At 55.3% G+C, this 24,894-nt stretch overlaps 2 protein-coding genes, 1 long non-coding RNA gene and 1 pseudogene across 5 annotated transcripts in view; 2 read left to right on the top strand and 2 right to left on the bottom strand.

Annotated features, from left to right (window-relative positions):
• The window catches only part of LOC307105096 (uncharacterized protein C6orf132), a 34,609-nt gene extending 28,451 nt beyond the window's left edge, over positions 1-6,158 (bottom strand). Inside the window, exon 1 of the mRNA XM_079780581.1 lies at positions 5,874-6,158. Coding sequence (XP_079636707.1) covers positions 5,874-6,018 — 145 coding nt within the window. The 5' untranslated portion in view covers positions 6,019-6,158. The remainder of the gene's footprint in view (positions 1-5,873) is intronic.
• On the top strand, positions 1,936-23,920 carry CIMIP3 (ciliary microtubule inner protein 3). 2 transcript variants are annotated; one of them, XM_079780626.1, is made up of 3 exons: positions 1,936-1,996; positions 4,396-4,505; positions 23,380-23,920. In XM_079780626.1, the coding sequence occupies exons 2-3, from the start codon at positions 4,491-4,493 to the stop codon at positions 23,713-23,715; spliced, it is 351 nt and encodes a 116-aa protein (XP_079636752.1). In that variant the 5' UTR covers positions 1,936-1,996; positions 4,396-4,490; the 3' UTR covers positions 23,716-23,920. The 2 variants fall into 2 exon arrangements, with proteins under 2 accessions (XP_079636752.1, XP_079636751.1); XM_079780625.1 differs by lacking the exon at positions 1,936-1,996 and having other exon boundaries at positions 4,366-4,505.
• On the bottom strand, positions 8,466-10,666 carry LOC307105128. The gene is made up of 3 exons (XR_013813988.1): positions 10,293-10,666; positions 8,969-9,151; positions 8,466-8,740 (listed from the first exon to the last, which is right to left on the bottom strand). It is a non-coding gene; the product is annotated as an uncharacterized lncRNA (long non-coding RNA).
• Positions 16,052-17,086, top strand: LOC307105126 (large ribosomal subunit protein uL6-like; annotated as a pseudogene). The gene is made up of 2 exons: positions 16,052-16,189; positions 16,656-17,086. The product of its transcript is annotated as a large ribosomal subunit protein uL6-like (transcript).
• Positions 23,921-24,894: the final 974 nt, after the last annotated feature.

Raw genomic sequence — 24,894 nt, 5'->3', positions numbered from 1 at the left:
TAAATGTGAGCAGTGGCCCCTGCTGGGGGGGCTGGTGTGAGGCTGAATGAGATAAAGTGTGCCACAGGTCAGCACAGCGCCTAGGAGGTAATGTGTGCCCAGCAATGGGGAGGGCTGCTGATTAGGCTGTGTCACTAGCAGATTGTGGGTGAACACCTCTACCCGTGGGTGAAAGCCACTGGGAGGCAGGCGGCCCACTGCTCTCTTGTCCAGGGCGGGGGTGGGGGGGGGGTCGACTCTGAGTCTAGACCCTTGAGGCTACCCTCTCTGTAGGTGAGAACACTGAGGCCCAGAGTGGGTGGGGCTGGCCCAAGGTCACAGCGCAGCAGGGGTACCGGGCCCATATAGGGCCCTGACGGGTGGTGCTGGGCGCCAGGCACAAATAATGCAGTGCCTGACACACGGCGCATGGCTCACTGCCTCCCCCCAAACAGGCCGGCCTGGTTCTCTCGGTCTGGGGCTGTGTATGTGTGTACACGTGTGTTAAGTGGAGCGGGCAATGGCCAGCTTTGGGGAAGCTGAGAGCTGGGCCCAAGCTGCTGCCTCACACCCAACTCCTTTTTCCTCCCCTTTCCCCCCAAATCTGGAGCCTCCCACCAGGTTTGGGGCGTTCCTTTCCTCACGCAGTCCAAGGCGGACAGCCCAGTAAAGTGCTCTCCCTCCCCAGCTCCAAAGCTGCCCCTGGGTCTCGGTGGAGGCTGAGGTCCAGGACAGTTAGGTCCACACTAGAAGAATATAAGAACAGAAACGCCCATGTCTGACATGCATTAAGCTTGTGTGATGGGCCAGGCACCACTCCAAGTGCCCTTCACAAACCTGTGGGGGAGGTACTCTTACTGTCTGCATTTTGCAGATGAGAACTCTGAGGCTCAGAGAGGTTAGGTCCCCTGCCAAGGCGGCACAGCTGGTGAGTAGTAGGGGCCAGGACTCACGCCCAGGCACCTAACTCTAGAATCCAGTTTCCTCTGCTATCAGCCAGCACAGCAGGGAAATAGTGTGGGGACCCATCAGCTCTTCCCGAGGTCCTGTTTTCCAGAGTGAAAGTCGGTGAGGCCTAGAGGACACGAACGAACCCAGGAATCAGAACTCCACCTGATGGCTTTGAGCACTTTCTCAGGCTGTTTCCCCACCTGTCAAGTGGGGATAAATTGCTCCTATTTTGCAGGAAGCCTCCCAAAATTAGGATGGGAGGGAAGAAGCCAGCAGGGATAAGATGAAGGCTGGGGTGATGATGTGCAATCCCAAATTGATAGGAGCCCCCAAATGACCCCAGCAGCACTGGCCACAGTTCTAATTGGATTCCAAGGGCTTAGAAGGGGTGGGGCTTGAGCTTGTTGCTTTGACCCAGAGTAACCCAGAACCCCAAAATAGACGCCCATCCCCTGCCTCTAGCTCACTGAGTAGGGCATCTAATCCTTGGCCACCAGGGAAGCCCCAGCTTTTCAGGGAAGCAGTGGGGGATGGGAGGTGTCGTTTCTCCCCCCCCCCCCCATGTGAATGAAACCCACAATGGCGTTAATGAGGCCCTTCATCGCTAATTAACAGGCCCACATGACAGGAACCTGAAAAGGCCAGTCTGTCCTAGCAAGCTCCAGCAGGCCTGACCCCAGCGCCAGAGAGAGGACTTTGTCCAAGGGCAGAGGGGACGCTGAAGGTGGAGCTGGGGTGGGGCAGGAGCCACAGAGCAGAGGAGGGGGAGCAGAGAGGAAGCAGCCTTTCGGGGAGCGATGCGGGGGGAGGCGATGGGGGCCAGCTCAGCACACAGGCCCTCAGCTTCCCAGCTGGGACGCGCTACTCCAAGCAGGCTCTGACCTGCGGGAGGCCTGCGCCTGGGAACCAGCGGAAAGTGCAGTCTCCCTCCATCCCTAACTGACCGTCAGAATCGGAGCTTCACCAGGGCCCGGGGAAGCACTTGACTGCTTGAGCCGCCCTGAGCTGACACGAGAGTCCTGTACCTACCTGAGCCTGCTGAGTCTCTTTCCTCAACTGAGAAAACGTATGTAGTGTTTAGCATAGTGCCTGGTTCAGGAAATACTGATAATGCCGGTATTATTATTGTTATTAATTGACTGGCTGGGAGAGAAGGGGCGCCCTGAGCCGGTCCGCAGTGGTGGCGGGAGGGCCTGTCTTTCTGAACTGAACTGTGGAGACACGAGGAGCTTATATAATGGGCAGCAGAGAGGGTGTGTGTGTGTGTGTGTGTTCTCACTGCCAGCAAACCACAGCTCACCTCCAGGGGACGGGGCAAACACAGCCTCCTTCACAGCCCGGCACCGCACAGGGCAGCTTTCCGCAGGCCGCTGCCTGCCAGCCGGGCCCTGGCGGGAAATATGTGCTCGGCCTCGGGGCTCATGGCTTCCTAGCCTTTAGCCTGGCCGGAGACTCAGGTCAGGGGCCCCTGGGTGCAGGGATGATAGAACCAGCAGCCACGCTAGGAGCACGGGCTCTCCTGATTAGGCCACAGTTCCCACACGTTTGTTTACAACCTGCAGGAAGCCTTAGCGGGAAGAGAGCGGCCCAGCTCCCACCTGGGGACCAGACCCCGGGCCCCAGCCCTGCGCTTCTGACTTGGATCCCTGAGGTGGGACCCGAGAAATCGGCATTTTTAAGTAGGTGTCCTAGGTGGTTGTGACAAAGGTGATTTACATTTGGAGGGGAAACAGAGTTCCCCAGCGAGAGCGGGGTGCCCCGTGGCTGGGCCGGGGCGGGTGGTGGTAGATAAAGAAGCTGGGCTCAGTGAACCCAAGAGACCAGGGAGGCGCCCACAGGCCCTGGTCTCGGGCTGCTGCATCTCGGGACTTGCCAAGACCCTTGCGTGGCTGGGGGAAGGCAGGAGGCTTCGTGCGGACTGCGAGTGCATTACGTGAAGCCCTCAAGTGGAGTAAGTTTCTGGGATAAATGTTAGGGAAATTCTTCAAAGAAAAGTGTATCCATCACCACCTTCACGTGATTGTTTGCATTTTACCCGCTGCGCCCAGCCTACCCTGTGCAAACAGATTTTTCCCGAGCAAGCGGTTACTCCTTACTTCCCTCACACACAGGTTGATCGCCCCCCTCCATCCGACCACCTTCTCCAAGGGCTGGATACCGCCAGCCTGGCAGAGGGTATCACAGACTCAGGGACCCCGTGAGACCTTAGGGTAGCTCCTCATGCCCGTTTCCTCTGGTCCACAGCAATGCTAGGAAGAGGGACTGACGCAGGCCAGGGCAGGGGGAGCTCAGGGTTGGGGAAAACCTGACAATAATAAAGGGCCAACTAGTGAATATGTTCAGCTTTGTGGGCCACATAGGCTCTGCTGCAGCTACTTAATTCTGCCACTTTAGCAGGACATTGGCAATAAACAATATGTAAACAGTGGGTGTGGCTGTGTTCCAATAAAACTTTATTTACAAAAACAGGCCATGGGCTAGAGATGAGCCAGGTCCATAATTTGCCAGTCCTTGCTTTAGGGCATTTCTTTTTAATGCTCTTCTCTTCAAAGCACTAACATATACAAACCTCAAGCAGACATCTGCAGGCAGACTGTACACCATCGCCATTTAATGAAAGAAAAAACTGAGGCCCAGAGACTGGCTAGTCCTCACGTTATTGGCAGAGGCAGGACCCTAAGGCAGTTCTGAAATCTCCATCACATCACAGGATCTCCAGCACTGGTCCCTCCCATCCCCAACCCCAAGTACTTGTCCTGTTCAGCAGGAAAAGAGGACCTCTGCACCGGTGGGACACCCCACAAACACTGGAGAGCCATCCTGCCAGCGCACGGAGTCTCCCACCCCTCCACGTGCAGGGCGCGACCAGGCTGAGTCAGCTGGCGGCCCGGCCCAGCCCAGCCCAGCCCAGCCCAGCCCAGCCCAGCCCAGCGCTGGGCAATGGGAGGAGCTGCCCCCTGGGTTCTAGCCCTGCCCAGGCTGCTGAAGGCAGCAGCTGGTTGGAGATGCCCCCATGGAGATGCACCATGCCCCCATTTCTCTCACCGGAGGGAATGATCCCCCCCAGCAGCTGGCTCAGTGCAGGCCAAAATGTAGAGGGGTGTGTGTGTGTGTGTGTGTGTGTGTGTGTGTGTGTGTGTGTGCAGGTCCTCAGGCAGATACCCACTCCAGTCAAATTCACCCTTGAATTACCTTCCACGAAGTCAATTCAACAAACTGGCTAAAAGTACGTTCTCTGGAGCCCGACTGCCCGGGTTCAAATATTGGCTCTGCCTCTGAGAGAAATGTTGGGGTAATGGAATGTTCTAAAACCCAGTTGTGGTCATGGTTGCACAACTCCTTAAGTCTACTAAAAATCATTAAATTGTACACTTAAGAATATCCTGGCTTGGCCATTTAAAGCTGTGTGATCTTGGCCATGCTGCTTACCCTCCCTGTGGTTCAGTCTCCTCATCTGTCAAACAGGAATAATAGTGCCTACGTCATCGGCTAGCTGAGGATTCAGCGAGTCAACAACACGAGGACTTCAGAATGGTACCTTGCACCGAAGGGATCGATAAATGCTTGCTACACAGGTGAGGGGAGGTGTCCGGGCCTCACAGAGTTATTCTTGGCGGCGCACATGTATTTGTGAATTCCTACACCATGCCTCCAAACCGCCCAGCCCCTCCTAGCCTTTGCTCTTGCTGTTTGTTCTGCAAAATGCTCGATGCCCTTTCCTTTCAGCTCAAATGCTAGCTGCAATCAGAGGTCATCTTTCCTCTCTCTCCTTCTGCACTTAATCTTTTACAGCAAGGGCTTGGGAAGGGCTGAACGGCGTGTGGTTAACTGTTCACCCCCTGGTTTGAGATCCTTGGGTCAGGGAAAGGTGACCTCTTGTTTGCCCTGCTCCTGTCCGGGTGGCTAGTGGCTGGTGTCCCTGCTGTGACAATCCGGGTGCTGAACTGAATCCAACAGCAGGGGCTGAGGCTACAACATCCTTTGTGGGTCCCAGTTCAGGGGCCATAAAGGTCAGTGAAGGTAATGGGGTGACAGTGAAGGCAGGTAAACTAAAGCACGGATGGATGACCCTCCTTGGGCCCAGAGCCTTGGATCATAGGCCAGAAGGGAGTTCCTGCCCCTCCCTGCCCGGTTTCCTCGCAGTTACAGAAGGTATAGAACGCAGAAAGATGCAGCGATAGGGTGACCCACAGCCGGAGCCCCCCGCCTGGGCCGGCACGGTGGTTTCAGATGCCTGCAGCCATACACCACCCTGACTCCGGCCAGGCTCAGGGTCAGGACGGGCTTCCCCGGCCCCCACGGTCCCACCCCCGGCTTCCCATCAGAGCACGCAGCCAGCCAGGCCCGAGGGAGTGCGCTGGTGTCTTGCACAGGCTGGTACCCAGCTAGCAGGGGCTCCCGTGGGCCTTTCCTGGGCCGCCCCGTGCAGAGCCGAGTGTGCGGGCGCCCAGAGCGCAGACCCTCCCTTTGTCTGAGACCCTGGGCGGGGGGATGCGGGGGGGAGGGGCCGGAGGGAAGAGAGTCCACGGAAAGGGTGAGGGCTGCAGGGATCACCCCTCGCCCTCCGTTGTGGGGGCCACTTCGGACTCCACAGAGCGGCTGGGGGAGGAGGAGCCACTGCGCCCCGGGAAGGCTCAGGCAGCAGCCCTAACTTGCAGCCGGGAGGGAGAGTAAACACCTGGGGAGGAAGACCGGGACCCGACGCGGTCCGCAGAGGTCTCCGCCCTCCGGTAGGGAGGGTCCCCTCCTCCCGCGCCTCTTCCCCCCACAGCCCCTTCCCAGCGACGCCCGCTCGGCGCCACCTCCCTTCCCGGCAGCTCCTTCCCGGCCGGTCCGCAGGTTCCAACGTGTCCCTTCCCCTCCGCCCCGCGCCCGCCGGGAGCCCGCGGCCCGGACGGCAGAGCCGAGGCGGGGGCCGCCCCCTCTCCCCCGGGCGCACTTACCCAAGACCCTGGCCCCCTCCTCCGGGGCCTCCTGGGTGAAAATCCAGGGCGGGTTGGTGACGTACAGGGAGGTGGTGTTGGGGCTGGCGTGCTTCTTGCCGAAGATCTTGCTGAAGGTGCCCTGCACCGTCTGGTTCTTTTTCATGCTGCCGCCGGCCGCGCGCGCCCCGGGCCAGGGCCGTCCCCTCGGCCGCCCCGCGCTGCCCGGACCGAACCCCGCACCTTCTCCCCACGCACTCTACCGGGCCATGTCCCCGCAGTCCTCCCCGCCCGCGCGACGGGACGGGCGACAGGTGGTGCGGGCGCCGCCGCTCGCCGGGAAATGCGAGCTACCTGGGCAGGTAAGAGGCTGCGGCTGCGAGCGCCCCGCCCCGCCCCGCGGCCGCCCGACTCCCCCGGCCGCATTCCTGCCCGCCTCCTTCCACAACAGGCCATTGTCGGCGCGGCCCAGTGGGCTGGGGACCTCGCCCGGCCCCCGCCCCGCCGGCCAGGAGAGCCACCCCCTCCCCGGGTCTCCTCCCGGCCCTCCTCCCCCCACCCCTCCCGCCGCGGGAGGGAGGAAGCGGGCAAGTCCCTCGCTTCTAACGAGGGTCAGGAGCAGGTCAGGATGGGAACTTCGGGGAGGACTGGCCCGACGCCGCGAGCAGCTGGCCTGCAATGGACAGAGCGAGATGCCCCTAAGGAAACGCAGGGTGAGCTCGCACCCGATCTGATGGCAAAGGGGGAAATGGCTGCGTTGACAGAGCTCCAAGAGAGAATGTAGGATGACTAAATCTTGGCGTTTTTTGTACATCACATGTTTTTTTTTTTTCTGTCAAGTGAATATAAATTTTTAAAAACTCAAGGTGAGCCAGCCCACTTAGGGTTTGGGCTCACCCTCCACGGAAATGAGCTGCGGGCCTTTATTTTTTTGTTAATCCTCACCCGAGGATATTTTTCCCATTGATTTTTAGAGTGAGGAGAAGGGAGGGGGAGACAGAGAAAGCGAAATCGATTGGGCTTGGTTGCCTCCTGCATGCATATGGGGAAGAGGAGAGGGAGGGGGGTGGAGGGAGGGGTGCTAGCCTGCAGCCCAGGTGTGTCACTGAAATCCTATGGGCCACCCTTCAGTCCGAGGGCTGACGCTCTAACCACTGAGCAACCTGGCTAGGGAGAACTGTGCACCTTTAAGGTGCATGGGGTAGGTCCTGGCTAAGGGGTGGGGGATGGTTGTCCACGGGGAAGGTCGGGTCAGATGCCGAGGCGGGAGAGTCAGGCCACAGGGTTAGATTTGGATGCTTTCAGGGCAGCAGGAGTGGAAGGCTGGGAGGTGGTGGTCAGTCTCAGACAGCGTTTCCCCGAAGCCCCTGGAGCAGCACCCACTGCTGCACTTCCCCTGCTCCGTCTCCCAGGAAGTTGGGATTGTGTCTTTCCTTGTACTAAAGGCATTTCCTCCTCAACTTTTCGTTTTGAGAAATTTGAAAGACCAGTAAAATGACCACCTGTATTCCTTCCTCCCGGATTTATCCGTTGTTAATATGTTGCCATAATTGCATTCTCTCTCTCTCCACACACTTATTTTTTTATTTTCATTTTGCTAAAGGTTGAAAGTTGTGGATATCGTGGCATATCTCCCCACCCCCATCAATACTTCCGTTTCTTTTGCCTAAGAATACGGACATTCTCCTAAGAGACCACAATACAGTCATCACACTAAAATTTAGCATCAACACACGATTATCATCTCCCAAAACGTCATTTTCGTTTTTTTCAATCCACAGTCCAATCAAGACTCACGCACTGCATCTGCTTATCATGTACCTTTAATCTTTTAATCTAGCACAGTCTCAAGTCTTTATTTTTCGTGACAGTGACTTTTTATTTTTAATCCTCACCCGAGGATATTTTTCCATTGATTTTTAGAGAGAGAGTGGAAGAGAGAGGAAAAGACAGAGAGAAATATCGATGTGAGAGAAACACATCGATTGGTTGTCTCCTGCCTGAGCCTGACCAGGGGCCAGACCCGGGAGGAGCCTGCAACCAAGGTACATGCCCTTGACCGGAATCGAACCTGGGACCCTTCGGTCTGCAAGCCGACGCTCTATCCACTGAGCCAAACGGGGTAGGGCAACAATGACATTTTAAAAAAGCCCCCTCTAGCCCTAACCGGTTTGGCTCAGTGGATAGAGCATCGGCCTGCGGACTGAAAGGTCCCAGGTTCCATTCCGGTCAAGGGCATGTACCTTGGTTGTGGGCACATCCCCAGTAGGGGGTGTGCAGGAGGCAGCTGATGGATGTTTCTCTCTCATCGATGTTTCTAACTCTCTATCCCTCTCCCTTCCTCTCTGTAAGAAAATCAATAATATATATATATATATATATATATATATATATATATATATATATATATATATATTTTAAAAGCCCCCTTCTACTTGCTCCAGTGTCAATGGACAGGGTGAGTTGGACCTTCAGAGGCTGTGGCTGTGAGGTGTTCCCCAAATGTTTTTGGTTGGAGACATGCCTGTGGTCACCCCCGGCTCACCCATCCACCCACCGCCATGGCATTCCTAGAACCAATTCCTGTTCCTTCAAGGAGTATCTGTGGAGGCCCGGTGTTGTGCTGAGGGTTTGGGGTGCATGGGGATATAAGAGAATTTGAGAAGTATTATTTATACTGGAGAGCTTCTTGGGGTCTCATCCGGTAGGTAAGGTTTTACATGATTCAAGGTGGCAGGCCACGATGACCGAGTACAGAACAGTGATGCTGTCACTAATACACACAGCAGGAATTTTAGAGCAGGGCGGTCAGCGTGAGCTGGAGAAATCCAGGAAGGCTGCTTGGAAGAATTAGGACTTGAGCTGGCCCATGAAGGATGACGAGGATGCTAATAGAGAAGGGAAGGAGCTCATTCTAGGGCACACACACATGCCATCCATCCTTCCACCCTCCTATCTCCACATCATGGTTCCTCCCACCGTCTGAAGGGCCCAGGGAACCCCAGATGCCCCATTATGCCCTGGACATCCTCACAACCCACCCCAGTGCTCTAGACACTCAGGTACAAGACAAGGGCTTCTTCCGTGGAGACCTCTGAGGTATGAGGCCCTCTCACCTGGGTAGCTCCTGGCTCTGGCACCCAGAACCAGCCCCAGCAGGGCCCTCATGGAGTGGCTCCATTCCTATGCAACTTCCACTATGTAACTAACGTTCTTCAGAACTGCCGTGTGCCCAGCTCTGGGCTGTGAAGGGTCCAGAGAAATCAAAGGCATGGTTCCTGAGTTCAAGTTGCTTTCATCTGTTTGGAGAGATGAAGAGTGGGGAGATAAATGAGGAGGAGACGAACAGTGGGTCAGAGATTCAGAGGAGGAGCAAGCGGGGTGGGCTGGAGGGCCGAAGGAGGGCATGCAGGAGGTGTGAGGGCCTCTGCAGGGGCTCAGGATGGTGGGGCTGGGAATTAGGGGACAGAATGGAGGTCGCAGCAAGGTTGGCCAGCGTGTGGAAGGCTTTAAAAGGCCAGCTGGGAAGGTCAGAAACAACTCCACCTGGAGATGACTGATTAAATAAATTATGGTTCATCCACACAATGGAATAATAATGCAACTCTAAAAATGAATGAGTCAGCCAACTGTGTCCAGTTATCTTCAAGATAAACTGATAAGCTGTTGACAAAACGGTGTGTGTGGTGTGCTGCCATTTGGGGCAGGATAAGATCTGTTCAAAGAGAAACTTTGGACAGATCCATAATAAATGAACAAAAGTGTTTACTGGCGGGTGGAGGTAGGGGGAACTGGGCAAAGGGGCGATAGGCGTGGGAAGGAGAATTTTCACTGGAGGCCTTTTTACGTTTTTAAATTTCCAACCATGTAAGTGTATTTCCTATTCAAACATTAAAGAAGAATAACTAGGCAGAACCAGCAGCATTTGCATCACGCTGGCCCTGTCCCAGACACGGAGCAACCTGTTTGGGCCTCAGTCTGTTCATCTGTAAAACAGGCTATTAATTTAAGGTCATTATGAGTCTCAGTGAGCTGACGGATTATGGGGCCCAGGAGAGCATCTTTGTTTGAACAAGATCCCCGCGTGACTCAGGGGCATGTTAAGGTTTGAGAAGCTCTGGCTGCCAGGAGCAGGCACGGCTGACCGTGCAGGCAAGGGTGACTGGTAACAGCTGTGTTTTAAGGATGTTCATCTAACACCTGGATGAAGGAAGGGTGGGTGGGAAGGAGAAAGTGGAGGCTGAGGGCTGAAGGGAAGGGGCTTAATTCATTAGTGAACTGGATAATGAGGTGGTTAATTGATACCAGCAGGAGGGGATGGGGCCTCACGTGTGTGCTGGTGGCAGAAACAGGAAGAGCAGAGTTGTTTGTGGGACATTTCTTAGGAAGAAGGGAAGGTAAACAGCTTGCATATAGGAGAAATAAAACAAACAAACAAACCCAATTCTGAGCCGGTTTCCTCAGCTGTGCACGGGGCGGCAGTCCCCCCTCCTAGGGGGGTTATGGAGATGAAGTAAGAGGATGGATGTGAAGTGTCCAGCACAGGGCACTCCTTAAGGGTTGTTCATTTCTCCGCACTGTGGTCCCCTTGCTTTTGGAGGAAAAGGGGGAAGCAGGGTGATGCGTGAACACCGGGAGGGCTTGAGGCTGCTCTCCCTGCCCCTACACACCCATTTCACCCCCATTTCAGGCCCATGTTGGTGGGGGCTCAGGGGAGTCTCTGGACAGCCTGGGTTCCGCAGGGAGCAGAGCCGCCCACACCCCCAGTTGCAGTTTCACCCTGTCAGCCTGGCAGCTTTCCCTGAGACCAGGCTGGGGCCCAATTGTCTGTCCAGCTCAGCACCCTGTACTGTTGCTGCTTGGCCCCCGCTTCATCTAATAACAACACCTCACTCCTGCTCCCCCAGTGAAGAAACAGCCAAATAATAGGCTCGCCTCGAAACAGCCCAAAGCCCCGTCCTATAATTAAATCTCTGCTGGGCAATTGCGTAGTAAGTTCTGGAATGTGGGGTGGGATTGGGGCCCGGAAGTTGCAGTCTCCCCAGAGACTCAGGCCTCTGTCAAGTTTGTGGTCTTTCCTCCACCAAAGTCAAGTGCTCCTGGCTGGGAGAGTGCACTCTGACTCGGAGCAGGGCAGGCTGAGAAGTCCTGAGAGTCACCTTCATCGTCCCCCCAGGTCCCTGCAGCTAGCTCTCCAGAGGCCAAGGTCAAACCTCTGGTCATCCTTACTCCCAAACCATACTGAGCTGCAGGTGGTCTGGCCCAGCCCCTTGTTCCAGGCCGGCGACACCTGGTGCCAGGCCAGCGCCGGAGACAGCTTCCTTTGGCTGCAGGCGGGTGGGCTCCAGCCCCTGCCTGGCATTCCTCTGAGCTGGGCAGGCTCAGAGGAAATCTGGCTGGTATGGACCCCAACAACCTGAGAGGGGGCTCGGAGAGGTCATGACCTGGTGCCTGAGAGTGTGGGGTCCAAGGTCCAGCCCTGGGTGGAGAGAGGTGTGTTCAGGGGTGCTAGGGAGAGACCATGGACTCTGTCGCTGGACCAGGACATGTGGGAAGGTCCCTGCTGGGGAACAGGTTTCAGTTCTGAGGAGGCTGCTCACGCGGCTGTGACTTGGGCTGAGTTACCACCTCTTTGAGCCTCAGCTTCTTCATCTGTAAAACAGGGCTATTAAGTAAGGTTATTAGACTCAGCGAGATAATGGGTCCAAGTACCCAGCCGAACTCAGCGCCTGCGTGTTCCTGTCCCCCTTCTCTACCCTGACTTTGGGCACGGAGATGCTGAACAGAGAACACAGAGACGGAACAGAGGCCGTGAGGGACTGTAAGAGAGCAGCGCCCATTCAGCAAAGATCCTCAGGAGCAGTGGTCGCCAACCGTTCGGACCCCACGGACCACCAGTTGTCCGCGGACCACCGGTTGGCGACTGCTGTTGAGGGAAAAGTCAACCGGGGCCGGTGTCTACAAGGTCACCTGGAAGGCCAGGCCAAAACATCCCATTATAAAACACATCCTACAATCTGAAGTAATGTGTGAGTTGGAATAAAAAAGGAATTGGTAAGAACAAGACCCAAAATTCTATGCAGGTTGCAGCTGTAAATATTTAAAGTGTATCTGTGCGTGGCCAGGGCTGGGAGGCAACCAGACTGGGAATGCCAGCACTCCTTGTGGGTCTTTCCCTTTGAGTGAGCTGCTCTGTTGGGAGAGCATTTGTTTTAACTTAACCTTTGTTAACAAATAACAAAGAGCACAGTTTAACATGGACTGTATTTTCTTAGTGTGTTTTTTAAAAAAATATGTTTTTATTGATTTCAGAGAGGAAGGGAGAGGGAGAGAGAAATAGAAACATGAATGATGAGAGAGAATCATTGATTGGCTACTTCCTGCATGCCTCACACTGGGGATTGAGCCCGAAACCCGGGCATATGCCCTTGACCGGAATCAAACCCGGGACTCTTTAGTCCGCAGGCCGACGCTCTACCCACTGAGCCAAACCAGCTAGGGCGATTCCCCCCCCCCTTTTTTTTTTTTAAAGAGGGGGGACCTAGAGATGCGGATGTTAGTGCCACTTCTACTACTCACTGTGAGACCACGGAGCCTTCCCGAGCCTCGGTCTCTCCATCTGTAAAGTGGGATGGTGGGATCCAACACTCAGCTGTGGTTTCACATCTGGCTAAAAAGCTGGTTGGCGGGCAGAGCACAGGCAGAACAGCAAATGCCTGGCACCTCCTGTGTGAGGGGGCTACTTCCGGCTCTGAGGAAAGAAGGGAGAAATGGGATGCCTTAAGCATTTTCTGGGCGCAGCCATCTGCTCTGAACCAGGCCCTGCGCTCGGGCTGTGGGGGCTTTTAACTTCAAGATCAGTCCTTGCCCTCGCTGGTTTGCCCAGTGGTTAGAGTGTCGGCCCAAAGACTGAAGGGTCATGGGTTCGATTCCGGTCATGGGCACATACCTCGGTTGCAGGCTCAATCCCCGGTTGGGGCACATGCGGGAGGCAACCAATCGATGTGTCTCTCTCACATTGATGTTTCTCTCTCTCTACTCCTCCCTTTCACTCTCTCTAAAAATCAATGGAAAAAATATTCTCAGATGAGGATTAACAAAAAGTAAGATCAGTCCTTATCCTTGGGGGATCTGCACTGCCCCACACACTTCTCACATATTTTGGAGACCAACTCTTGAACTGGGACTTTGAGCCTTGGGAGCGATTTCTATGCAACTCATCCTGGGTCCAGCTTATTTCTCTCTCTCTCTCTCCTGAGAAGAAAAGCAGCCACATCTACCATTCGCTGAGCATCTTTCTGTGTCAGACATGGGGCTGAGAGGATTGCATGCATTAACCCACTACCATCACGTCAGCCCTGCAAGGGTGGAGGCAATATACCCATTTTATGGATGGAGAAAAGATGACCCCAAATGATGTTTACTCACACTCTATAGCCAATCAGTTCAGCTCTTGGGAACAAGCCTTCTCCCATAGCTGACATGGATGTGATGTCATTGCTATGCTGTCTGTGGGGGTGAGGAGTTGGAGGCACCCCGGGGGAGTAAGATATAAAATGTGGTGAACACACTGGGTGAACTACACAGTAATTGGAAGCAAGGAACTAGATGTTCATATAGCAACACAGATGAATCTTAAAAACATTAGGGAGCCATCAAAGTAAACAGAATGAGATCTAAAACACACATGGCACTTATGTAAAGAAAAACAACATGCATACAAAAGAACAATATGTATATTTTGCAAGAACACATATAAACAAGAAGATACTCATTAGGCACATGAGAATGGTTGCCTCTGGCTGGGGTGGGTGGGGAGTGTAGTTGGAAACTGGAGATTAAGGAGGGAAATTAAGACAATGAGAGAGGAGGCCCTCCTGGGCCAGGGATGATAATGCACCATGAAGGAGATGTGTGAATAGCTCAGCCTCCTGTACTCGAGGGCCAACAAAGGAAAAATAGGTAAGGATTAGAGAGGTTAAGTAATTTGTCCAAATCACAGAGCAGGTAAGGAGGGGTGGAGAGAGTATTCAATTAACCGGGCCTGCTTAGACCAAGACACTTAAAACCACCTGCCTGAACCTCAACAGCAGAAAGGCGGGAGGGATGGAGGCTGTGTGTGGGGGAAGGTGTGGGGGCGGTCAGTGGATCCTCCCGTGAGCCAAGCCAACCCTGAGTCTCTCTCCTCATCGTCCCAAGCACCCTCTGAGCGCTGTGGGTACAGATCACAGTTCTTCCTTCCCGGAACTTCGATGATCCATAAAATGAGGCCAAGCCAGGAGTGTGGCGGAGAAGTCAGAGGAACGGGCTTCCAGGAGGAAGTTGAGAAATAATAACGATATGACTCTTGGCACTTAGCTTGCAGCAGGCAGGCACTGCTCTACAACGTAGTCCTTACAACAAGCATTCCAGGTCAATTCTCTTATCAGCCTCACTTTCCAGGGTAGGAATTCAGGCACAGAGAGTTCACTGATTTGTGGAAGTCACACAGCAGGGAAGATCTGGGATTTAAACCCAGGCAGAGTGATTTACAAGTGAAATAAGACTGATACAGCTTGACTAGCCAGGCCTTCCTAACAGAGGTCTCCCAAGCCACTGCCCCTTGTTGAGGTTCCCACACGGGGGGACCTGGGATGGGGACAGTCCTGGCAGAGCCCACTCTTATGGACAGTCAGGTAGGTCCCTGTCTGAAGTTCTCAGAAAGTGACTCACTTCCCCTTCTTCAAATGTCCAAAATGGAGGAACCCAGCGTCCTCTCTATAACATAAGGAAACAGGCCCAGGGATGGGATGGGACTTAGCTCAGGTCACCTGGGACTCCTAGCAACCAGCCCAACACTCAACCCCTCCTGGGCTGAGACAGAGTGGGGTGTGTGCTGAGTCATGGTGCCCTGCTCCCCCAAACAATCTCCACCTGCTCCAGCCTCCTGGGTTCCTTTCCGACAGATGCTGGGCTAGGACCCAAGCCACTTTCCCCAGAGCCAGACCTGCTGGCCACTCCACCAAGAATGCCATGCTCCTACCTTCCTGCCCTCTCCCAAACAAGATATTACCACCCTAGAGCCTTGGAGATCTTCATCAGAGGCAAGCCCTGCTTGCCTCTTCTTCTCTTCCCTCCCAGCCTCCTCAGAAATTAGGGGACATTACCATCAGGGTGTGAGATCTGAGCACAGTGCACACGCCATCAACACCCCAACTTCCCATCTGCCTCTGGGCCCCAAAGTCCACCCACTGACCAATAGTCAGGGCTGACACAGTGCCAGGAAGGAAACAAGTCCTGGGCCCCACCCAAGCCAGGGTGTCAGCGGGCAGGAAGTCCCCAGCTGCTCTGTTTCCCTCCCCTTGGTCCTCCCCCCACCCCACCCCCTGACCCCAGGAAGAAGCCCAGGTCTCTCTACATGTGGGATTTCTAACACATTCCTGGGAGGTGCCCACCAAGTCTGTTGTTGGGGAGATGGTACTCAAGGAAGGAGGGGGGTCTGGTGTTTGAAGATGGGCAGCCCATTCAGCAATCCTCCATCAACCCAATTACTCACACATGATGATAGCTGCTAGTTATTGTGTGCTTATTCTGTGCAGACACTGACCTAAGTGCTTTGTCTAACTCTCTTGATAGAGACCTTTAGTCCACTCATTGTACACATGAACAAGCAGAAGTACAGAGAGTCAATTACTTGCCCAAGTTTACACAACTAGTAAAATAGTAATTCCAGGATTCAAGCTCAAAGAACCTGACTCCTGGGTCTGTAGTCCCATCCTCTATAACATAACCACCCATCATCTACCCATTTACTGACCATCTATCCATCTACTCACTCATAGACAACCAACCCAGCCACCTGTCTACACATCTATCCATCCATCCCTGCACCTCCCAACCCCCTACTTAAATGGTCTAGGAGAGGGAACAGCAGATGCAAAATCTCAGAGGGAAGAGAATAGGGTATGTTTAAGAATTTAGCTATTGCATAGAGGAAAAATAGCAAGAGTTGAGGCTAACAAGGTGAGCAGGGCTCAAATCAGGAGGGACCACCCATCTACCATCTATCCATCTACCTACATTCTGCCCATTCCCTATCCCACTCTTCCGTCCATCCATCCATCCATCCATCCATCCATCCATCCATCCATCCATCTATCCGTCCATCCATCATCTCTGTAATTTGGAGGGCATATAAGAAGAGAGAGAAAGAGCTCTTTGCTGCATTTACTGAAAGGATGAAGACCATTCTCAGCAGTCAAACTGTCAACGTTCCAGAAAATGTTGGTATCACTCTATGCACAGTTACTGTAAAGGGTCCCAGAGGTGCCCTGTGGAGAGACTTCAACCACATCAATGTAGAACTCTATAAATATTTCTCTCTTCTCCGCGTCCAGCACAGCTAAAGAGTGGTCTGGTTCCTGAGTAGGGGCGATGGGGGATTGAGAAAATGAGAGAGACAGACAAAATACAGTAGGGAAAGCTGGGACTGGGTGGGACCACTGTCCTCTGATGGAGAGACAGGAACCCAGAGTGTTTATTTTTTACTGCAAAATACCAGGAAGTTTTACTAAAGCCCAAGACAAAGGAGATTATGTGCATTCTTGTGGCTTCTTTGTATCGTCACTTCTGGGTGGGTCCGGATATGTTTGTTCCTGGTGCTTGGCTGGATTTAGATAATGAAACCCACCCCCTGGCGCCTGAGCTGAAGGTCAGGCTGACAACACTCTTGCCTCTGGCAAGGTGTGTTTCCAAGACGTGGCTCTGCCAATGCCACTGGATTCAGCTGACAATAATTAAAGAAATGCTCATGTGCCTTCCCAGGTGCTCTCTACAGAACTTAGTCTCCCTGGAAAGGAAAAGAAGAGACTCTGGGTTGATAAATGGTGGGGAAATAGAAAGGAACTGGCCATGATTTGCATAATCTGCAGTCACGTACAGAACCTGGCCAGGTGTTCCACTAGGCTGCCGCTACAAGGTGAGGTCTGTGTGTGCTCATTCTCCATCTGCTGCTATTCAGGAGAATGGTTCTCTTGTTGAAATCAGAAATTTCTTGGGCGAAAAATACATCTGCAGGGTTTGGTGTCTCAAGCCCAGGAAGATGAATTGATTCTTCAAGGAAACGACACTGAACTTGTATCAAATTCACCTGCTTTGATTCAGCAAGCCACAACAGTTTAAAAACAAGGCTATCAGAAAAACTTGGATGGATCTATGTTTCTGAAAAAGGAACCATTCAGGAGGCTGATGAATAAGATCTAAGTTGTCCAGCTACAGAAACTGGGAGATGCTGACTGATTCCTCAGAGTTATTTGTGACATTGTAAAGATGCAATGAAAGCCATGTTTTGAAAAAGAAAGAAGACACACACACACACACACACACACACACACACACACAGAGAGAGAGAGAGAGAGAGAGAGAGAGAGAGAGAGCGCACTCACCAGTGAGTGGCTGGGGGAAATGGGGACTTCGGGAAGTACCTAGATAACTCTCCACTTGTCCCACTACCCAAAGCTCAGGGGTCCTGGGAGACTGTGGGAAGAGGGAATTGCAGAGAGGGTCATTGTCAAGGTTAAAAGAAAGACCTTTCCAGGCCTTGAAACTTCAGCTCCCAGCCCTGCCCCCCTGTCTAAAAGGCCTCGCTGGGCTCTGCCCTAGTGGGTGCGGGGCATGGAGGCAGAGTTCTACTCAGATGCCTTTTTTTGGCTCTAGCTCAAACCCCAAGTGAAAATAGGTAGGGAAGGGGCAGGTCGGACCCTCTGCTTAGGAAGACAGAGGAATTGTGTTGTCAACGAGACATCACAATGTCACTGCCCACACAAATTCTCCCCTCGGTGGCACTCCCAGTAGCCGCCCAAGAGCCCCTGGGAGCCCCGGGAGCCCCTGACTACCAGAAGTTCCATCTCACCACCAAGGAAGACCCCGGTCAAGGATGCCCAAGGTGAGATGACATCACAGGGCTAGATCAGGGCAGCCCAATGTCACAAGAAGTTTGACTGACAGGATGGAGTAGGAAGGCCTAGCCTGGCCCACCTGTGTGGCTAGGAGCTGGGGACCGCTTACAGAAGGCTTAGGGGCCAGTATCACTGTCGGACTCGTTCCCCTGCTATAGGGCCTGGTGGGGAGCAGGAAATATGCCACCATCCAAGTCCTCTGGTTTTTCTGCCCCTTCACATCTCCAAGACACTTCCTGGACTTGTAGTTTGTATGACCCCATCTCATAGCTAAAGTTTATAGCGTGCTTGAAAGGTCTGGGCACTTTATAGGAACTGTCACATGAGCGCTCATGGTAACCTTATGAGACAGGTCCCCGCGTTATCCCCACTTCCTAGGTGGGAAAACTGAGGCGCAGAGTATTAGAAATGCCAAAGGTCAGGTATCAGTGGGTGGTGGACCTGGAATTTGAACTCTGGGCCTCATGTCACACGGCCTCAGGAAGCTGAGGCCCCGTTTGCCCCTCCCCATCTATGCCCTTCTGAGTCCCTGCCCCCAGCGCAGGCAAATGTGCCCTCATCAAGGTTCAGAGAGTGTGCTCAGAAGCAGGCTGACAGTAATTATCATTTGCATTGTGCTTGCACAGTTCCCACACGCATCGCACCCCCACAGCAAGCCGATGAAGTAGATAGCAGCCTTATTATCCCCATTTTGCAGATGAAGCAACTGGTTCAGCCACTTGGCCAAGGTTGCCTGACCTGTAAGGGCGGAGTCAGGCCTGGAGCTCAGGTCTTCAGCCTCCAAGACCCAGGCACGTTCCACGGAACCAGGTGCCTCACCCCGTGCCATTTGCATTTCAACAGGGAGGAGGCCTTTCCACCAAAGAGCGAGTTGCTGATGGTGGAATGCCAGGCGTGGGCCAGGCTGGTGGAGGTGCCAGGGGCCTGGAGTGGTTGAGAGGATGGTGTCTCCCCGGAAGACCTGTAGTAATGTCACGTATGAGGTCCTCTGGCCCTGCCTAGAAAGCTCCACTCCTGAGTCACCCTCTTCCCCATTCTCAGCCCTGGTTAAGGGACAAACACATGCCCGGCCTGTCTGAAAGGCCTCGCTGGGCTCTGCCTGAGTGGGTGCGGGGCATGGAGGCACAGTTCTACTCGGATGCCTTGTTTTGGCTCTAGCTCGAACCCCAAGTGGAAATAGGGCGGGAAGGGGCTGGTGGGACCCTCTGCTTGCCCTTTAAGTTTCATTGCTCCCTGTGGAATGGGAGGCTGAAGCCAGGGCTGCCGGAAGCAGGTAGGGGAGAGGGGCCCTTCCTGAAACCTCTAAGCCAGGGTTCTTACCTCGGCACTGCTGACGTTGTTGCTGAGCTGTCTGTGCACTGGGCCTGCTCAGCAGCACCCCGGCCTCAACCCACGAGATACCAGCAGCACCCTCCCCGCTCCTTGTGACAACCAGAAATGCCAATGGCCCCTGGGGAAAATTCTCTCTCTCTCTCTCTCTCTCTCTCTCTCTCTCTCTCACACACACACACACACACACACACACACACACACACACACACGTGCACTTGACAGGGAGGACCTGACTGGGGAGGAGATGGTTAAATGAAACCAGATGTTAACCCAGAAAGTATGCAGTGAGGCCCCACCCTCCCTCCAGAGCTGCCTGTGCTCTGGGCTTAGTCACCTGCAGCCTGGCTAGGCCCCCAGAAGGGGCAGGGCAAGGCCAGGGCCGCCTGGGCTTCCCCCTCCTCCCCTCCTTGCCAAGTGTCCTCCTTCCTCCTCCCTCTCCTCTTCTTCCTCCTGAGACTGTACGGTCCCTCTGTCCCTGGTTCAGTGAAGGCCTCATCCCTGGATGTGCTTGGGGCCCTGGGGCCCCCGACCAGGGTCCGAGGTTTGCAGCAGCAGCAGCAGCAGCAGCTGGGACATAGCTGACTGGTAGGCCCGGGGCAGGTGAGCCAGAGCCAGGGCCTGAGCTGGGCAGAGGGAGGGCAGTGTTCAATTCCTGGCTCCCCCACTAACTAGTCACTAGACGTGGAACTTCTACAAGGTGCTTACCCAGCACCTCACTACCTGCATGAACTCAAACAAGTGCTCAGACACCCCTGAGCCTCAGTTCCTGCATTTGAGGAATAGGAGTGACATCTCAAATGGCTCTCAGGAGAACTGGCACTTGATAGATTCTCAATTCTGTTGGCAAAGAGTGTCACCCTTCCTTCTGTGGGGTCTCTGGTAAGACCTCCCCCAACCATTCTGAACACACCTGCCTCTGTTACCCCTGCCACCAGCCTCCCGAGCCCCAGGGGCATCGTCCAAGTGGCTGAGACTGAGGGTGGGCTGGGGAGCAGGTGCGGTGGGGGTTGGGCCTCTGCAGTTCCCTCATCGCCAAGGCCACAGGCTGAGCCCTTCTGTCCTGTCGGAAGGGCCAGAACCCCACATTCTCAGAACCACGCTTCACAGGAAGAAACCCGAGCTGCTCCCGTGGCCCAGGAAAGGGAAGATTCCACTGGGCCAGGCTCTCACCCTCATCGCCAGGGATAAAGCGGTTGCCATGGACTCCACGGCAGTGACTCGCACTGCCCGCAGGTGGCACTGGCAGCGATGAGGGGCAGTGTTGTCTGTCACAACTGGGAAGCGGGTAGAGTGAGTAGACGCCAGGGATGCTGCTAACAGGCCTGCCATGCACAGGCCAGCGCCCCCACAAAGAATCACCCCGCCCCAGATGTCCAGGTGCTGAGGTGAGAAGCCCTGCTCGGCCAGCCTTCATATCTGTGTTCCTACCTGTGAAGTCTTGGTTCCTTGCTCACCCAGGGCCTGGCATATGAAGGGGATAGTTTTGAATGAATGAAGCAACCAATATCGTATCGTCAGCTCTGCAGAGGGATGGCAATTCATAGTATAATTGTCAGTGAATTGTCCTGTCCACGCGGAGGCCAAGAACCCAGAACCCAAACCCAGCATTCAAAGCCCCAGCGTTCCAGCCACCCTGGCCATCTGGCTGCCTGGCCCTCTCGGGGGCCTGGGGTGGGAGGGCAGCCCAGCGCACCCGGCAGGAGCTCAGCACGAGGGCAGAAGAGACTTGGTAGGCCTTGTCCCCACATCATGGAGTATAGGCTGTGGACCTTGGGGTCAGTCAGGCCTGGGTTCAAATCCCAGCCTGGCTTTTACCAGCCACATGACCTCCTTACTTTGTTTTCTCAGCTTGAAGCGGGGTTAACAATAATACCTCCCCTAACGAGTTACTGTGAGGATTAGAAGCGATAATCCACTTAGTTCGGTGCGACTGTGCTCAGGGCCTGTGGTGGAAAACGATGGCCGATGACCGCCATCACAGCTCATTTCCCGTGCTGGCCCCTCTGCGTGTGATCCCGCATCCCAGGGCGGAGCCTGGAGAGTCCGGAAGGCGCTGAACACCCGCTCACGCCCCTCTCCAGCTTGGCTGTGTGCCAGGAGGGGTAAGCCCCAGGGACACAGGCGAGCAGGATGTGGTCCCGACCACTGGGAGCGGTTTGCAGGCTGGCAGGAGCCGAAGGACCGCAGTTGGGGAATAGGATGAGGCAAGCACAGCACCCGGGGGCCTGCCCTAAGGAGGCACTCACTGCCCCGCACGACTCCTAATGAGCACCTCCTTCAGACTGAAGCGCTGGCCTCACCCTAGTCCTGCCCTGCAAAGACTCACATCCCAAGAGGAGGCCAGAAGCAATGAGGGTGGGGGTGGGGGGCAGGGACTGCAGCACCAGGGGCTTCCTGGAGGAGGTGTCCCCAGAGCCACTGGCTTGAAAGGAGAGGGAGAATGTTGAAATGCAAAACTGAGGCCATATAATACACTCGTGGGCAGGAACCTATAGGAGCAAAGGCTGCTTTTGGGAAAGCCCTGGGCGTGTTTGAATTGTGCAAATAGTTTGTAAATTAAATGCAAAGGAGTGTGCATTGGGACTTGAGAACCAGGGATTTCTTTTGTAAAACGGTGGGGCTCAGGGTCAGTAACTCTGCAGCCAGGGGTTCTCTCCCAGTCCCCAGGGGCTGCTTCTCTGCAGAAAGGAATTGGCTCCCCCCCCCCCCCTCCGCCCCACCACACACACACACAGAGCCAGCCTGACACACGGGCATCGTCCCTCGGGTAGCACTGTCGTGCCTCCACAGATCCCCAGTGAAGTGGGCATTCGGCAGCCAGGAGATAGTGTGGGGTTCAAAGACAGAGGACAGTCAAGGAGGAGACGACAGAGGAAGAAAGAAATGTCCGTACAACGTGACAAATGTGGCAACGGGGACCTCCGAGGGGTGGACGCCATCCCTGACCACCCAGCGAACGTGTCTCAGAGAACAGGACACACTTAACAATGGGGGATGTTCTAAAACGGAATGGGCCGGCCGGCGGACAGGGGCCAGCCCTCACCAGAATTCAGTTCATGTGAAGCCATGTCTATTGCGCTCGCATAAACACGTGGAGTAAGAGAAGGAATGAGATCTTGCAGGATGAGGGTGAGCGGGAGCTCTGGGCTGAAAGAGAATCGCCCTGATGAAAGGGAGGCAGGGTGCGGGCTGGGGAGACCGCGGGAGCCAAGGCCTGGCAGCCAGGAAGGGGAAGCGTGGCCGGAGGATGATGGGTAGATGGCAAGGCCTGAACATAGGGTGCGGGGAGCCCCACGCTGAAGCTCCTCCTTCCAGACGGGGCCTGGGCTTCCCTTTCGAGGCAGGAGAAACCAAAGGAGGTTTGGAGGAGAAGGGCCTCCGATCTGGCCATTGGCACGGAAAGATGAACTAGTGTGAGTGTGAAGCAGAGGCTGAAGGGGCAGGCGATTAGGGGGCAGGAAGACGAGAGAGAGAGAGAGAGAGAGAGAGAGAGAGAGAGAGAGAGAGAGAGAGAGAGAGAAGGGAGGGGGGAGAGGAAGAGGAGAGAGAGAGGGAGGAATAGAGAGAAGGAGGAGAGGGGGGGAGAGAGAGGGAGGAGAGGGAGAGAGAGAGAGAGAGAGAGAGAGAGAAGGGAGGGGGGAGAGGAAGAGGAGAGAGAGAGGGAGGAATAGAGAGAAGGAGGAGAGGGGGGGAGAGAGAGGGAGGAGAGGGGGAGAGAGAGAGAGAGAGAGAGAGAGAGAAGGGAGGGGGGAGAGGAAGAGGAGAGAGAGAGGGAGGAATAGAGAGAAGGAGGAGGGGGGGAGAGAGAGAGAGAGAGAGAGAGAGAGAGAGAGGAGAGAGCTGAGTGACCCTGCAGGAGGGAGGGGGTGCTTGGCCAGCGGTGCAGAGGTCAGGCAGGGAGAGAGGGGCCAGAGGAGCGTGACCTGGGGACCCTACAGACAGGTGGGGTGTGGGAGGAATGGGAGGGTTTTGAGGTGTCCCCAGGCTCCCAGCCTCTGAGCCCGCAGAGGCCTCTGGGAAGCAGGTGGAGGTCTGCATTGCGGCGGGTGGGGTGGGTGGGTCGGCAAACCGAACCATGAAGGTGCTGCCTGGAGGTGTCTGGCTGCACAGACTGCAGAGCTGTGCTTGTGGTGGGGGGTGGGGGGGGGCGAGGACTCTGGGGCTCTGACCATGGCCCCTTTGTTTCCCCTCCTGCCCCTGGCCCCAGCAGGCAAGTCCCGTGTGTGATGTCCGCTCTCCCTTTCTCTCCTTCCTCCCAGGACTCCCAGAAGCCCTCAGCACCCAGCTACGGGCCGAAGACACCGTTAGGCAAGAAGGGGAAGGTGGCCCTGGCGTGGCCTCCGCTGTCCCGCTCATGGAAGAAGGACCGTGAGCAGGCTCTGGCCGCAGCTTACATGCCGGTGGTGGTGGACCTGAGGGGCCAGAACCAGGACAAGCTCACCTTCAATTTCTACACCTCCCAGTACCCCAACACCTTGAGCCCCTTCCGCACCATGCAGAAGCCGACGTGTGGCTACCTGTACCGCCGGGACACGGACCATACCCGCAAGCGCTTAGACATGCCTCCCGCTAACGCGATTTTGTGGCGTTCCTAGCCCTGTGCCAGCCAGAGGCCCCCGCCCGCCCCCTTGCCCAGGGTCCCCGGTCCTGGAGGCAAGAGGCTGCGCACCCCAGCGGCGGTGGACCGTGCCGGGGCTGGGACGGCTGTGCCGTGCCCGTGACAGCTGTGCCATGCCCCTGTCAGCACTGGTAAAGGGCGGTCTCTCTCCTTGGCAGCAATTAAAGTTTGTTCTTCCTTTCCCTGGCATCCGAACGCGTGTCTGTGAGTGGGTAAACTGAGGCCACGGGGGCGCTTTACAGCAAGGTTATGTCCAGAGGGGTCTGAGGACTTGGAAGGACTTGATTCTTCGTCCCCTCACCCTGAGAAGAGCCCCCAGCTCCTTCCAGAGCCCAAGTCCCAAGCAAAGCCCGTGCTGGTCACACCCGCCCCATGGTCCCGGCTGGGCAGCCTCTCCAAGGACAAGAACGAGATGCATCTGCTGACAACACCCAGCTCCCGTAGGAGGCCTCAGCGCAGGCTGCAGCAGCCAGGGGAAACAGGACGTGCTGTGGGGGGTTAGCCAGTCTCGAGGGGCCTCGCTTTATAGGAAACCGCTACTTTTGACTTGCCCTTTGTTGGTGGGGATGGACTTCCTGTCTCTCTGCTGGTCCAGGAGAGCTGCCTCCGAGGTTGGTTAGGCTCGTGGGCCATGGACCATGGAGAAAAGGGATGAAGGCAGAGGGTACGTTACCCAGGGCAGTGGCCTGGTGAGTCCCTGGTCACTGCCACCCAGGGTGAATGGTGGGGGCTGAGGCCAGCTCTGAGCAGCCCGTGAGAACCAACTGTGGGCCTTTCCTCCCAACTTCACAATCAACAACTCGTGTTGGCAGCTTGAAATGGGCTATGGGAGTATTTACACCACTGAAAGCGGCCAACACCTACAAAGTGGGGTTTCTTTTCCCCAGGGAGTCAGTTGTTCAATAGTCCCCAGCACACCCCTGAGCAAATCCAACCGGATTCATTTCTAGGAGTCCCATCCCATTCTAGGTAGCATGGCGCATTCAGTGGCGCATACGTCCAGAGCACAGGCGGCTGGGGCGGGTGTGGGATAGCAGGACAGGGTGTCCGGGGACTCCGACAAGCAGCTAGTGCCGGGCCAGGCTCCCCTGGTGCCTCCCTCCGAGCAGGAGATGGTAAGGAGGCGGGAGGACGCAAGGCCTCCCTGAAGGCGGCC

This window comes from Cnephaeus nilssonii, assembly GCF_951640355.1.
Source record: "Cnephaeus nilssonii genome assembly, chromosome: 9".
Classification (NCBI taxonomy): domain Eukaryota; kingdom Metazoa; phylum Chordata; class Mammalia; order Chiroptera; family Vespertilionidae; genus Cnephaeus; species Cnephaeus nilssonii.
The sequence above is the reverse complement of the archived record's forward strand: the minus strand, read 5'-3'. Positions and strand labels throughout refer to the sequence as shown.